At 36.6% G+C, this 14,893-nt stretch overlaps 1 protein-coding gene across 8 annotated transcripts in view; it reads left to right on the top strand.

The window, feature by feature from the left end:
• CPEB3 (cytoplasmic polyadenylation element binding protein 3) overlaps positions 1 to 9,206 on the top strand; it is a 77,154-nt gene extending 67,948 nt beyond the window's left edge. For all 8 annotated transcript variants that reach the window (XM_063163472.1, XM_063163476.1, XM_063163477.1 and 5 more), the window contains 2 exons: positions 2,417 to 2,598; positions 5,471 to 9,206. In XM_063163472.1, the coding sequence (XP_063019542.1) occupies positions 2,417 to 2,598; positions 5,471 to 5,698 (410 nt within the window). In that variant the 3' untranslated portion in view covers positions 5,699 to 9,206. The remainder of the gene's footprint in view (positions 1 to 2,416; positions 2,599 to 5,470) is intronic.
• Positions 9,207 to 14,893: the final 5,687 nt, after the last annotated feature.

Below are 14,893 nucleotides of genomic sequence, written 5' to 3'. Positions count from 1 at the left end.
AGACTGTGTTAATCTGAACTCTGATTTGTTTGCTAAGGTGCAGACAGGTTTCCTTTTCCTTTGACTAGAAGACAAAGACCAGACCCTTCTCCCAGACCCTTTCAAAACCAATTCCAACCTCAGCCCTATGATTTCTGTTTACCTTTTATTCGACCCTTACCTTAATTTTTCCATGGACATGACCTCTCAGCTATTGTCCCCAAAAAAATTTCTCCCAGCCCAGGTCTCTTGGTGGCCTCACATGGAAGAGCATTTTCCAGACTTACTCCTAATGTAACTTTCCTCACTCAATTGTTTTTCCTTCGCCCTTAGCTCTTTTTCTTCACTTTTATTTGCAGAGCCATAAACAAGACTCCTTAGCTTTTGGCCAGAGGAAAGATTTATCCCAGCCCAGGATTCCTGGCAGTCCTCATTTTGTTATGAAGGCCCCATTTGAGCACTGCTCCTAATTGTAGCTCAACCCTAATTTCTTTCTTCTAAATTCTGACATTTTTGGTGAGCCAACGACAAAGCCATGAAGCAATTTAAAACATTTCTCCTAGCCAGATCTTTTGGCAGCCCTCACTTCTGTTTGTACTCCCTTTCCAGCCTCACTCCAAGGCAGCTGCATGGTTTATCTTTCTCATCCTCTCAACCCTAATCCTAATCCTGGGAAACTGTAACAGACAAGGCCTCTCAGTCACTGTCTGGAAGAAAGACTTTCCTCGTAGCCCTCAGTTTCCTCCAGCAGCCACTTTCCAACCCACTGGAACTTCAGCTCCTCACGTTATATTTTGCCTAATCCTAAATCTTTTGGGAAGCTGTACCAGCATCCCCCAGACGTTGCTGACAGTAAGATTTCTCTCATTCCATATTTCTTGGCAGCTTTCACTTTCTTCACCATCTTAAAAAAAGGCCCAACTGTAAGGTGGTAATTATGTAAATAGTAACAATTAAACCTTAGCTCATTCCTAATGAGTGCCTTTATAAAACTGTATGCCATTTGGCCTGTCACAGATCCATTTGAAATGCATTACATTTGAAAACTGATGCCTTTAAATAGGTAACTTCTCCAAAGCAGATAAACAGTTTCCATTTCTTCTTGTTTGCAGCTTTAAAGGTCAGATACAGAAGTTTTCCCTAAGATATTTGAACACTGTCTGCTTTCTTTACCCTGGAATCCTATATATTCTTTCTCTATTGGCAAGAGTAACTTAATGGAGCTACTATTGTAATTCTGCTCAAGATGTTTATTCTGTACTGTCACTTGGAGATCACTACCCAAGGGATGATTCCAAATCACTAGAAAGCAGAACAATCTATTAATCACTACATTATGCTGGTAGTTTTTCCTTACCCCTTGGAGCAGAAGTATTACCTGGTTGAGTAGAATGAGTCAGACATTGGTTTGCTTGTTGCAAATGGACAAGTTAGCATACAATCTTCCCTGCACACAGATTTATACAAACACATACACATCAGTCAATTTGCTAATGAGAATTTTGGGAGAATGATTGGAATTTAAATGTTTAGTATTTGTGAGTTTAAATTTTATTTTGGGTAGTTAAATGGCAACTTGCTACAGAAAGTGATTTCACACATTAGCACTAGAAAATGGCTGACTTGGCAGGGCCTGTACAGGTCTGAGTTCTTGCATTGGCCACCTGACAAATTTGTTGGCCTGGGAGGTTTTACAGAGAGTTTGGCTCAGTGGCCATACAACCTTGCACAATTTACATGGCTCTTCCCTGCTTTCTTCAGCCTCTTTACTACTTCATTCAGTTCTTTCCCTTAACTTTCCTTCTGTAATGTGTCCCAGCCATGCATTCAACCTGTCTGATTTTATGAATGATACTTATAACTTCTTTAGTTATTGTTAATATCATAAAAGCAACAAACCATTTCAAAAGATCCACAACCAAGATAATGTTCTACCAAAATACTATTTTAAATTGCATCTATAATGTAGGCTTGCTTTAGCTGGAGGAACTTCGTGGGTTTCACAGATTTTTGTTTCAAATGTGAAACACATCTTTGATATCTTTTGAACCTTAGTACTTAGGGCAAAATATCAGATTCTAAAAAGAGGACTATCCCTAAGTGATTTTACATGTAAACTAGCATTAAAAAGCCTACCAAGACTAGAGCTTTACTATGCAATATTGTAAATTCTTGTTCATCTGATACCTATTTTAACAGCATAACTCTGCGTTTTTTTCACACTTCAGCCACATCAACTTTTTAGAGATTCTGGTTTTTGCCTTTATATTTTACTATAATTCATGTAAAGTTGATTGAATCTCTGTTTCACTCTGGAATTTTAGACTTTGGAAGACACATCTGATGAGGCAAATGGTGCTTTTTAAAATGCAACAATCCAAATGCAACACCATGATTTATGTTAAATCTATGATATTTAACAATTGACTTCTTGCAGTTGAATTGGCAATGATTATGGACCGTTTATATGGAGGTGTCTGCTATGCTGGCATTGATACAGACCCAGAGCTGAAGTACCCCAAAGGTGCTGGCAGAGTGGCTTTCTCCAATCAGCAGAGCTACATTGCTGCTATCAGTGCTCGCTTTGTCCAGCTCCAACACAATGACATTGATAAACGGGTAAGTAAAACTGCATGGAGCACAATGGTGGTTACCAGACTGCACAGGTATTTTAAAAATCCTTATTAGAATTTTGTTGAAGAACATTAAGTTCTGTTCTTTAAATGACATCTGTCAATTTTTTAAAAGCTTATTCAAGCATCTGAAAAAATACTTTAAACATCTTAAATAGCTGTTTAGTGGTAAACTCAGAAAATAGTTGAGTGTAAGCTTATTTGTTCTTGTTCTCTTTTGAATTCCATAAGTCAAATTCCATAGCATTTCCCAACTTCTGCCTCCTCCTTTAGATGTTTGCTCATTGTGCATCAGTGACTTTTCGTTTAGTGACTATTTGTGTAGCTTCTAACACTTTGCTATTATTAGGCCATTTTCTGTCAGAGTTGAGGTCCTTAAAGCACAGGTTTATTGTTATTAAAATAGGTAATGCTGACCTCAAAAGTCTTCAGAATTATTTAAATAAAACCAAATGCCAAGAGATGCTTGATAGGCAGAAGGGTGAGAAATGAGATTCTTTTTTTCAGTCCATATGAAATCCCTAAAGGGCTTTTCAAATATGGAGTGAAGTTACAGTATTCACTGAAATTTGTCTTGAACACATTAAAAGAAAGCATTACTTAGTTTCCAAAAATTTTTTTTCCTTTAGACCTTCTGTCTTCACCTCTTGATTACACATACAAACAGCACCCATGTTTTGAGGGCTCTGCATTTAGGATTATTCAAAAGGACACATGACATGGACTGCTGCTATGTATTTTTCTGATAGGGATGGCTTGTTTTTTTCCTTAATCCAGTGTAAATGGTTTCTTCAGAAGTCAGTTTAACAGGTACTAGGTGTGTCTGTTATGTGCAGTATGCTTATAAATCTGCACAGCTGCAAAGTTCAAACTATTTTGACTTTGTCTTTACAAGCCTGAATTGTACTTTTTGTCAGTTTCAAGGAGGTCATGGCGTTATAAGTCCTCAAGCAATTTGTGTATGGTGCTTTACACCATATTACATTAATTCAGACAAGGCTATTCCTAAACATTTCTTGTCTGTTAGATTCTGAAAAATCTTACGGAGAGATTGAGAAGATTACTTTTGGAGTCTTAATCACACATTGAACCCTTTGAGATTTATATATTAGCCATGCTTACTAGAGGGTACTTTCTAAGCTTTAGGCTAAAGCCACAAAAGGTCACTTGCTAGTAATTTTTTTAATCAGTCTATTCTTTTTTTCATTTGGTGGACTGATAAGTTTATTTAGTTATCTTTTTTCTATTTTAAAAATAGATTTATGCATGAGTTTGAAGAAGTATGAAGTCTCTTAATGAGTCCTTATATTTTAATCTAATAGATTCAAATCTCTGAACTACACAGCCAACTTTATAAAATTATTTCACTAGTAACCAATGCAAGAAAAGATGAGAGAGGGAGACAGAAAGAGACTCTCTTTGAGACCTTCACAATTCATGCTTGGGAAATTTGAGTAGGTGGGGATCTAGAGCTGTGCTGGACATTGGACCTGCTTTCTTCCAATTTCATTTGAGAAAGCGCTGTTTTATTTTACATGATGCTTCTAATTTTAGTGATATGGCATTTGATATGCAAAATGGCAGTTACTCAGACTTGTTCCATGCAATACTAGTAGCAGGGTGTAATTAAAAAAAATAGATTGGCAGCCCAAGCTGTTTGTTAGGCAAGAAATGCAACTCACTACAGAAGCTTTACTTCAAAGGAGTAACATTTATTGAAGTGTGATCAGGATAAGCTGAAGTAAATTCAGCATAAAGCTTTTTTGAAAATGTTTCTTGTCTTTCAGCTTAACATCTCATTCTGTGTTTCTTTAAATCTCTGTGTATTTAAATATTGTTACTAGACTCAGGTTTTCCTCACAATATACAAATTGTGCTGAACTAGCAGTTGCACATTACAGCAAAATTATTTATAATAAATGTATACTTCGATTTTTTTCTATCTTTTCTAGTGCAGTTGACTGTACTTAAACCACTTTATAAATAGCATTAGAGAGCCATAAGAATTAGACATGCATGAACTCATGATTTCCCTGTAATGAATGAACACTCAATTTAAATGTGTAGGCACAATTCATAGGAACATATTCAAGGTCTGTAATAGCATTATTGCAAGTGCCTAATCATGCATCAGTCCTGCTGTGTTTGGCACAAATACTTTAAGAACAAAAGGCATTCCAGCCCTAAGTTTTTTACAAATGAGTGTAGGACTAAAGTCAGCAGCTCTCTAGACTGTTTGTAATTGATGGCAAGACCCTAGTTGGAACTACAATGAAATTTTATTGCACCTCAAGAGCAAACAATCTTTAGATAGTGATTTTGCCCACAAAGTTGAGAGTATTTCATACAAGTGTATTTAATTTTGTTTAATTTGAATCTCTTATTAGTCTGGTCCTGCATTTTGCAAATCATGAAAAAATAGAGAGACCAAAAAAATATTCTGAGGGAAAAAAGCCTCTGAAACTCACTAGACCACTGAAGTTTAGAAATATACTTTTGTTTGTTATAATGCTCAATGCTCCTCTCATGGCCTGCCCTTCTTGTTACTCTATTCCGATTCCTGGAGCTTTCTTAGTGGAAAATCCTCGGAGATTTTTACTGTACTTCCATCTTAGTACTTTCCCAGACCCAACTTTTCCAAGGAATGTTGAATAGTTACAAAAGCACACCCTTCTTCCTTGAGATTTTCTGACAGGTAAAGTGCATGGGATGAAAATCTAACTACCAGCTCTTGGATTAATCCTGCATCAGCTGAAACCCTTCAGTAGAGCCAGAAAGAATTAAAATACTGAGGTTTGTGTTGTTGCTTAGCAGAACCATGAAACATTCTTACAGTTGTTTTCTTGTCCCTGGTGCAGGTGGAAGTGAAGCCATATGTGCTGGATGATCAGATGTGTGACGAATGCCAGGGCACTCGCTGTGGTGGGAAATTTGCTCCATTCTTTTGTGCCAACGTTACCTGCTTGCAGTATTACTGTGAATACTGCTGGGCCAGCATACACTCTCGTGCTGGGCGGGAGTTCCACAAACCACTGGTAAAGGAGGGAGGCGACCGGCCCCGCCACGTCCCGTTCCGCTGGAGCTGAACCCCGGCCGCAGCCAGCAAGAAGTACTGGAGTAAATAAAATTGAGTGAAAAGAGAGCGCTGCCTCAGGGCTTAGTGTTCTGGAAATCTGTGCATTCGTCCTCGACTTTAATGAAGATATGGGTCTTTTATTACTATTATTATTATTTACAGTCACATTACTGAACTCAGTGTCCAGTATAATACAAACCGGCAGAGTGTAACTGTACTGATTTTGCACTTTGATTCACACAAACATCTGCTTGGTACCTTAATTTCCTACACAAGACTTGTCACTAGTGACATTATGTAGACTGCCATTCTCATCAGTCTTCATGGGCTGATGCGTATGTGATGAAGATTTTTTTATTGTAATTATAATTATTTTTATTTTTAAACTGGAGCATGCACTTATTTTCAGAAATTTAGACTTGCCCCTAGCAGATGACTTACCAAAGGTAATATTCACGAGTAGGTGGCAGATGTAGCAAAAACTTAAACAGATATTCAGCAATCATTAGTTTGGGTCATTTAGAATAGTAATAACCCTTAAAGAAAATAAGCCTTTAGTTGCTCTCGATTTTGACTTGTAAGGATGATACCTCATAAGCTGGATCAGACTTTTTTCTTTTATTTTGCTGAGGGGTTTTTTTTTGTTTGTTCTGTTTTGTTGGGTTTTTTGTTTTGTTCTGTTAGGTCTTTTAGTGTTATGTAAATGTATGCTGCAATAGCTTTTGCTGCTATTAAAATGGTATTACTAATACCATAATACTCTATTCAGGCTAGGGTATCAATTAAAAATGAATATGTGATTAAAATAGTGATGGCTGCTGAAAGGAGATCAGTATAGCATACAGAAAAGCTTCCAAGGAAGGTCAATATTTTTTGACTGCATGTTTACTTAATCAGGTTGCTGCATGCAATAAATTTTATATATGTCTAATATAAAACCTGCCCACAATGCACAAATTATGAATCTACGTAGGCTACAAAATGCTCAGTAACAAAAAAAAATTGATTACTGACTGGAGGAAGGCATGCCTCAGTAAATGTAATGCTTCTGAAATTAGGATCAGCCCATTACAGAATGACCTATATTACAACAAATATAAAAACTAGCTGTAGGATATTCTTAAAAAAAATTTGTGGATGGTAGATGAAGTACTTTGCGGTGCTCTGTTATATATCGTGCAATTTATTTTATATAGTAAAGTGATTATGTCTAGTACTGTGATCAAACTTAACTGTTAAAGCCTCTGTATCTGACATTAACACATTTTTGACAGTTCATAACAGGTACATAAACAGAAATGAGCTCTTAGTTACAATCTCTTTCCTAATGCTTGCATCATTTACGTAGCTGCAGACCTTGTCCAGAAAACCAAAGAGCTCATGCTGGCGTACATACACTACCGATTAGATAGTCTGTCAAATACTAACCTAGGCACATTTAAGGAAGTTAGGAAACAAAGTGGTGCTAAAGAAATGTCTGCATATTAAAGTAACATGAGATGTCTGCTCTGTGGATGTGGCGTTATCTCTCTAATCCCTGGATGTATCCTGTGAAGCTTGAATACAATTAAGACCTGCTAACACAGTGGACATTTTTTTAGCATGAACTATGGGGCTGCAGATAGCATATAAATATAAACACACTTGGTATACTAATGATTGTGAGAATGTGTACACTATTTTTTTTTCTTTTTCCTCCTTTGTTTTTGCAGTTCTGGGGACAATCTGACTGGATATGACACCGCATAGTAGATTTAAATGTTCTGGGTTTTGTTTGTTTGTTGTGATGTCCTTCTTTGTGTCTAATTTAGTAAGTTGGTTTTCCCGATGTTTAGTTGCAAGTATTGGCTTTGAAAGGATTTTTTCTGTTTTTGGAGAAAAAAAAAAGAAAAAATAGTTTTTTACTGGTTTAAAATGCTTATTATAATTATCCCTTTTGAAGTTACTTCTGGGCGGTTTTGTGATATTGCTTTTCCAGCCCAGGTGTCTTTTCTGTTTTTTTTCATCTGTACAAGACATTTTGTTATGCACTACTTTTTGTATCTAGACAGTTTTCAACAGTTGGCTGATGATTTTTTTTAAAGAAAAAGGCATGCTTTCTGACTGACATGATCTTTTGCAATACCTCAATTTTGAAATATAGGAAAGAAAATGATATTTTCTAAGTAAGTTTATTCAGAAAAATATATATTAATTTAATTCTGCAAGAAAAATGATTTAACAGATGGGTAACTTTATTTTTTTCATGCTTATTTGAGTTTTTTTGAAAATGAAGAAGTTAGAGCTTTATAACTGTAATATTAAAGATCATAGCTAACCTACAGAAGTCTACCTAATTATGTGAAAGAAGTAAACCTTTTTGAAGAAATACCCCTCTTTCATGTAGAAAAATACTCCCAGAGAGAAAGAGAGCGAGAGAAGCTGGAAAATGTACAATATAGCATAATGTTGGATTAAATCTGAAGCAAAATCATCATAAAGAACAGGTGTAAACACAAACTCCATTTGGTGCTGAAAGTTGTGAATAGAAGGTGAAAAAATATTTTCCCTTAATTTGTATATTTATAATCAAGTGTGATTATGCACGACTGACCAGAATTGTGAGAGTTCTTCTGTTTGTATTTTTTTAAAGAGAACTTTTTTTAGTTTATTAAATTATGACATGCTCCCTTTTGTTTTGTAAATGAATGTGCCCCTGAGTTGTTAATATGTTATATTAAAAGAGGGTCCTTCAAAAAAAGTTATTTTTTAAAATATGGAGTTCTGAACTGCAACTTGACTAAGAAGCCCCTGGGTACAACAGGTCCTATTGTGGCCTTTTCTGATGTGAGACTTGAACTAGTCGATTTTTTTGAAGGCTAACCTAACCTCGACTATTTGTTGTTATGTGCAATACTGTTTGTACTGTTTGTATAAAAAAAAAGAAAAATGAAAAGAAAAAAGGCATAAATCTTTATTGCAGATTTATTTTCATTGCAGACTTTAGACATTGTGATTCACTAAAATCATTTTTCTACTGTCAAATATGTACCTTTTCTTCATGCTGGTATTTTTTCAATAGTAATGTAGCCTTTGTACTGAGACAAATTTTCATTGTTATTTTTAGAAAGATTTTTTGCTAAGAAAAAAATTAAACATATTTACATATTTTTCATTTTTATTTCGTATTTTCTTTAAGGAGTGCTTTCTCAACCATTAATATAGTTGTTTCTGGGAGAGACTTTCATATCTGGTCAATGTCATTAATATTATTTTGTATTTTTACTTGGAATAAATTAATTTTATGATGCTGATTCTTTAAAAGTTTATTTTTTTCATTTTCAGTTATTTTTGAAGCTAAAATCTTTGTAATATTGTTACTAAAGTGTCTAGTTTTTTGAAATGCAAAGCTTTATGTATTAACTTGCTGATGTGGTTTACAATAGTGTGGCAATGATGAAAATGGTTGGTTATGTAAAGTGATTGGAAAATTGTAACAAAGAATTGGGCAATAAAATGACAGAATGAAGCAGAAAAAACGTGATATTTTGAAAAGCCTTTTCCTTTATCAAAATGATTTAGGGAGATAATAGGGATGTCACAGTACCAGTTCGCTGTCTAGATTTATACACCACCAGTGTTGATGAAATACTATTGCCGTTATAAGGAACTAAATCTATTGAACAATGGGTTTTTGACCCTGCCCATTCAGCATAACTCTTCATTACTTTTCTTGTCATTAACTCAATAAACTCTCTTTTCAATAGCCTTAGAGTGAACCTCCTAAAATATATATTCTTCATTGTATTTTGCCACCGTGTTATTTATTTACTGAAATTGCCCCTTTCTGGCACGAGTCCTCTGTGCGTGTGTTTCTCCGTGGCAGCGTGGAGCAGACTGTCGGTGCCCACAGCATTTCCTAACCCAGCCACCCCACGTGGGTGGCAGCTGCCAAGTTAATGCAAAACACTCTCTGTCCATCCCCTGGTAGCAATGAGTAACTCATGTTGCCACCACGTCTGAACATCCGTTCAGCTTTTGTCTTTCTCCGTTCTTCTCTGCCTCTCTTGTGTCTTTGTCCTTTTTTTCTTTTGTATTGGCGATACCAAGGGCCAGTATCAAAACGCTTGTCACCTCCATTTCCATCACCTTTGTTTCCCTATGCAGCCAGAAGAAACCCCTTCCTGAAGCCAGTGACTCTGTTCTGGCACCTGAAACAATCCAGACTAAGACTGGTGTTGCGTAAACAGGGCATACAATGACTTTCTCTAGACAAAACTCTCGCTTCCACAAGTTGCTGATGACCTTTTAGAGTTACCTTCTGCTCGAGCGTTAGAGTGGCTCGTCCGTGACTTGTGGGAAGAAATGTGCCCAGAGTTGGTCTATTGTGTATCCTCTGTGTGTTCAGTTCTGTAAGTAATGTATAGACTAGATCAAATAGTGAAGTAAAATTTAGACTCAAATTAGGTACTACTGGTTGGAATGTACACAAATTGCAAACAAAGGAGATTAAGGAATGAAGAGGGAATAAAAAATTCCTGCTAAGTGGTACAAAGTTTATGCTTATATTTCTGCCGACATGCTTGTATTTTATAGCCTGCTAGCAAGGCATGGGCTAAAACAAATTGTATTGCAAATATGCAGTTAGCAAATAACTTTGCTGATTTCACTATCTGTTAGAGTAGTAAAAAAAAAAAAAAAAAAGAAAAAAAAAAAGAAAAAAAAGGCGCTTAACTGGGAAAAGCTCCCATGTTAATATTTCAGTATTGTGACATCTCTACTTGCAAGGTATGAGTGAAAGATTAGTCACAGATTTGTAGAAATGTCTCTTTTGTTTAATCTGGCTTGTATGTAGTTGCTTTTATGCTGGTTTGTATGATGTCAGCTAAACCCTTTTTCTTTTCCTTCCTTTCTTTTTTTTAAACAGACAAACTTCTTAATCTCTGCTGCTATAGTGTTCTATCATACCACGGAGTATTTTATATTCATGTTAGTGACTACTCTATACCCCAAATGGGTAGCTGGTCAGAAATCACATTGGTCACATAAGTCTGACACACTCAAATTTACATGACAAAAAGATCATCAGTAAGTAGAAAACCAGGGTGCTAACAAGAGATAATTTTTGCTCTTTTTTCTTTCCTGGATGTAGTTCTGTTGGGGTATAAAGTATTAGATATTTGTAATTTTACTGTCAAACTAATGGACATAACTTTTAGAGCATTCACAGCTAAGATCTCTGTACTTGTTTTTCAACTAATTTTAAATGTACTGTATCTTTTATTACATGTTCTCTTAGATTGTTTTTGCTAGTAATTCTAACAAGGCTTCTTCCTTTTTGGCTTGGACTAATGCTTGTATGGAACTGCAGTACTGTGACTAAACATGGAGCTCAATGCTGCTATTGCTTACAACTGCTTAAACTTTGTAGTTTGAACTTTATTTTTTTCTGTAATAACTTATTAAATATAGTTGTATGAAGTACTGATATTTGTCATCCTTTGCACATGCTAAGGAAATCCTGGGATATGCATTGTGGGAATGTAAACTAGATACAAAACCCCCAAATCTTGTACTGGAAAACTGTTTACTAGATAAGGTTGAGCAAAGACACACCTTACATGCACACAAACTGTCTTTTCTAGTTATTTTATAATGCAAGTATATGGTCCAATTATGTATTCTCTCTAAAATAAAAAAGCCACCTTAAAGAGGTATTTATTATGCTAAACTGAATATAAATACAAAAATATATATAATGGAAATATTTCTGGGGATGTAGAATGAAGTGACTTGAGAAAAGGAACTGTTGAATTCTTTTCTCTGAGCTGAAGAGAAGTTGCTGGCTAACATATTGCACTCTTTTATTAGCAGTTTAACAGTGGTTGCAGGCAGAAATTAGACTGATCAGTTAAAAAAAAAAAAGAAAAAAAGCACTGCAACAGAAGTTTGTAGAAGTTTAATTTTTAAGAATATATGACAATTAAAGTTCAGCAATACAGCTGTTTGGAATGCCACAGGACACTTCCTTGAAAAAAATAGGAATTCTTCTATGTCAGGGCAAATGAAAGCCCCAAGAATACTGCATGGTCTGTCACTGCTTTCTTTCAGTGTCTACATAAATGCAGCTCAAGAGCCCTGCTGAACTATCAGCACTAGGAATTACAGGCTGACTTGTTTTCACACTGGTAGTGAGTACCTGTAACTACCAGGAGAATGGTCTAGTCAGAATGCTCTGCCAGGAGAAGTGCTTTCTGTGAGCAGTATTGTGATCTGTAATACTCATTCCTGGACTGAATGAATATATGAGAAGCTGTGAGCTTCTTACTTCAGAGCTAAATTTGGAAGGGAGTTCTTAAAAACACCTTCCAATTAATTGCTTAGTGTAGCTTCTCACAGTACAATATTCCAAGTCCATCTGGACAAAAATCAATCTGATTTTAGCCCCTCCCAAATTAAAGAAAACAGTTGTGGGAAGAAGTGCAGCTCCTTTGAACCTTCTAATCCTCAGTCCTTCTCTTTTTGATAAAGTCAGCTGTGCTGCTGGCAAGGTACACTGATACTGCCAACTCCCTTCTCCAGCTGATAACAGCAGTTACCTCAGCCTTTGCCTGCTTTTAAAAAAGGCTGCAGTAACTTAATTTAAACCAGTGCACTTTACAAAAGGCTGCACGGCCTCTTTTGCTTCTGCTTGGTATGTTATTTTGGCAAACTTAAACTGAACTAAAATAGTCACCTATGTGACTGTGAAAGTGTACAAAGCTTATTTAGACATGCTCCCAAGAGAACATTTTTGCACTCAAGGCACCAAAGCAACATGTTCCCCCTCACACAGACCTGCAGAAAAGCTGAAGCTTAGCTCTTAAAAACCATAATCTGCTTTCCTCTGTTTAGCAAAAGATAAACAGCATGAGCACAGGGGCAGAATTGCTGCAGTCTCTCCCAGGGATGAACCAAGAAATGGGTTTTAAAACAAGAAACCTCTGTAAGCTGTTTTCATGAAAACAAGTTTACAAGGTACTTGCAAAACCCTTCTAGCACACAATTCAATTCTGAACACAGGATGAATTTGAATGCACCAGCTGCACACACAGATGATGCCTGTTCAAATGAATCCTCTCTCTCCCCTGGGGCAAGCAAGTTTTTGCAGTTTATTTTGGGTGACAAACTGCTCATACAGCAGTTAGAGCAGGAAACATAATGAAGGTCCAGAAATCTCCCCATTTTCCTGTTTTTGAAGGAGAAATAAACTATCAGCAAGTATAAAGTCATATGGCAGGTTCTTGGCAACAGCTGGACAGAATTTGTGCTGTCCCACCCAGAGCACAGCAGCTTCCCAGTGTGTCTGTGCCTGAATTACCTGAGTACTGTGGGAGGCACCTGGGGCTAAATCACTAAAACCAGGCCTCCATTTAGGAGCTTGAGTGATGTTTATTTGCTACCAACTTCCTAAAATCCCCTTTGAGCTGCTGCCCTAGCATGTTGTGAACAGGAATATATAAACCTGCTTGTGTCATAATACTTCACAATTGTTCAATGACCCAAGGTCTACTTAGATTCTCAGGATATTCCCCTGCATTTTAGACCTGCAGGCCTAAATACAGAAAGCACTTGCAAATGTATTTATCATGTTTCACATACTGGAGAACAGAGGTGTATTTCTCCTTCTCTATCCAATAGTCTGAGCGGTCAAAACACTTGGGGATATCTATATTTTTTACTATTTTCTTCTTCAAAATTTTCTCCACTATTGAGCAAGAACTGAACCTATTTAGTCATGGTTGTGGCAACTACTCTTAACTATTATGTGATATGTATTTTGCTCTCTACCAAGTGAAGAAGAATGGTCTCTGGAAGAGCACAAGCATCACCATTAAGGTAAAGAAAATCAAAGTGCTTGTTCATAAAATTATATGTAACAAGATTGTGCCCTCTGATACACCTTGACTTCCTTGCCAGTTTCAACATGTATCCACTGAAATGTCAGCCTGAAAAAGAGACAGAACTGGTGCAATTCCTATGCAAAATAATTCTGCAAAACACTGTCAAAAGTTATGGCAAAGATATATGATCTCATCTCATCTATCCTCCAAAATCTTTGCCTTTCAGAATTCCAAAACACCCTCTAATCTCATTGTCGAATACAGAACATGGTCAGAGTCAAATAACAACCATGAAATTCTAGGAGATGGGCAAATTCTTGTTTACAATGAATCTAATTCCTCCAGCAGTGCCTTGTGCATACTGTTGTACTCAGGGCCCACAGAGTGACAGCACAGACACATGTGCCAGAAATGCCCTGCTGAGCAATCTGCCTCTACCTTTCTTACTTCTGACTGGACCTGCATGCTACCATTTGTAAATGGGCACATTTCAGTCACTCTGGCTGAATTAAGCAAAGTATTTGAGGATTTGATTGAATTCAGAAACAGGACAGAAACCAGAACCAACAACTCCTCCCTCCCAAGTGGGTGTCCAAGCCTTTCAGTTAGTAAATCATTCCTGTGCTCCACCCTCTTAGTCCAGAGAAACTTGATTTGTTTTACATAAAGTGGAAAAACAGAAAGCAAAAGCTTTACTCCAGTCAGAGGCAGCATGATGCAAGTAAGCACTACTGTTGTGAGTATAAAACACTCTGTGTGACAAACCACCCTGAAAAGAAACTAAATAAGCCATGCTAAAGCACCTTGAGTAGCTCTGCCTCACATTCACTTACAGGTGCCTAACTCAAGGACAAGGAGTATGCTGTGGCTACCCCAAGCTAAACAATTAGACACAGTGATGCTCAAATTCAACATCACCAGCTTAATTTGGAGATTCAGCTTTGAGACCTTGACTTGTTTTTCTTTTTCTCGGTTCAGATTTTTATAAAAGCACATTAGGTGCTTAGGTTGTCCTATTCAAACATGCTAAATATTGATGCCAGACAACAGCAGAAAATACATATTCCAACAAGCACAGAGAAAAAATTACCTGCCACACAAAGGAAAATTACTCTAAAGTGTTGAAGTGCTGAAGACCTGCACTCTGTGAGGCAAAACATAAAATAATTGATAATGCAATCACACTCCTTGCATCCCTCCATGCCCCTCACCCCAATCCTACAAAGGACAAAAAAAAGCAAATCCAGAAATAGAATGTTTAAGCACTTTTCTGTCAAAAGAGTTTAAAGGCAGAGAAGTACCATTACTTTATGGCCATGTAATGAAAGCACCACCCTCAGAGC

This window comes from Melospiza melodia, chromosome 9 (genome assembly GCF_035770615.1).
Source record: "Melospiza melodia melodia isolate bMelMel2 chromosome 9, bMelMel2.pri, whole genome shotgun sequence".
Taxonomy (NCBI): Eukaryota; Metazoa; Chordata; class Aves; order Passeriformes; family Passerellidae; genus Melospiza; species Melospiza melodia.
The sequence above is the reverse complement of the archived record's forward strand: the minus strand, read 5'-3'. Positions and strand labels throughout refer to the sequence as shown.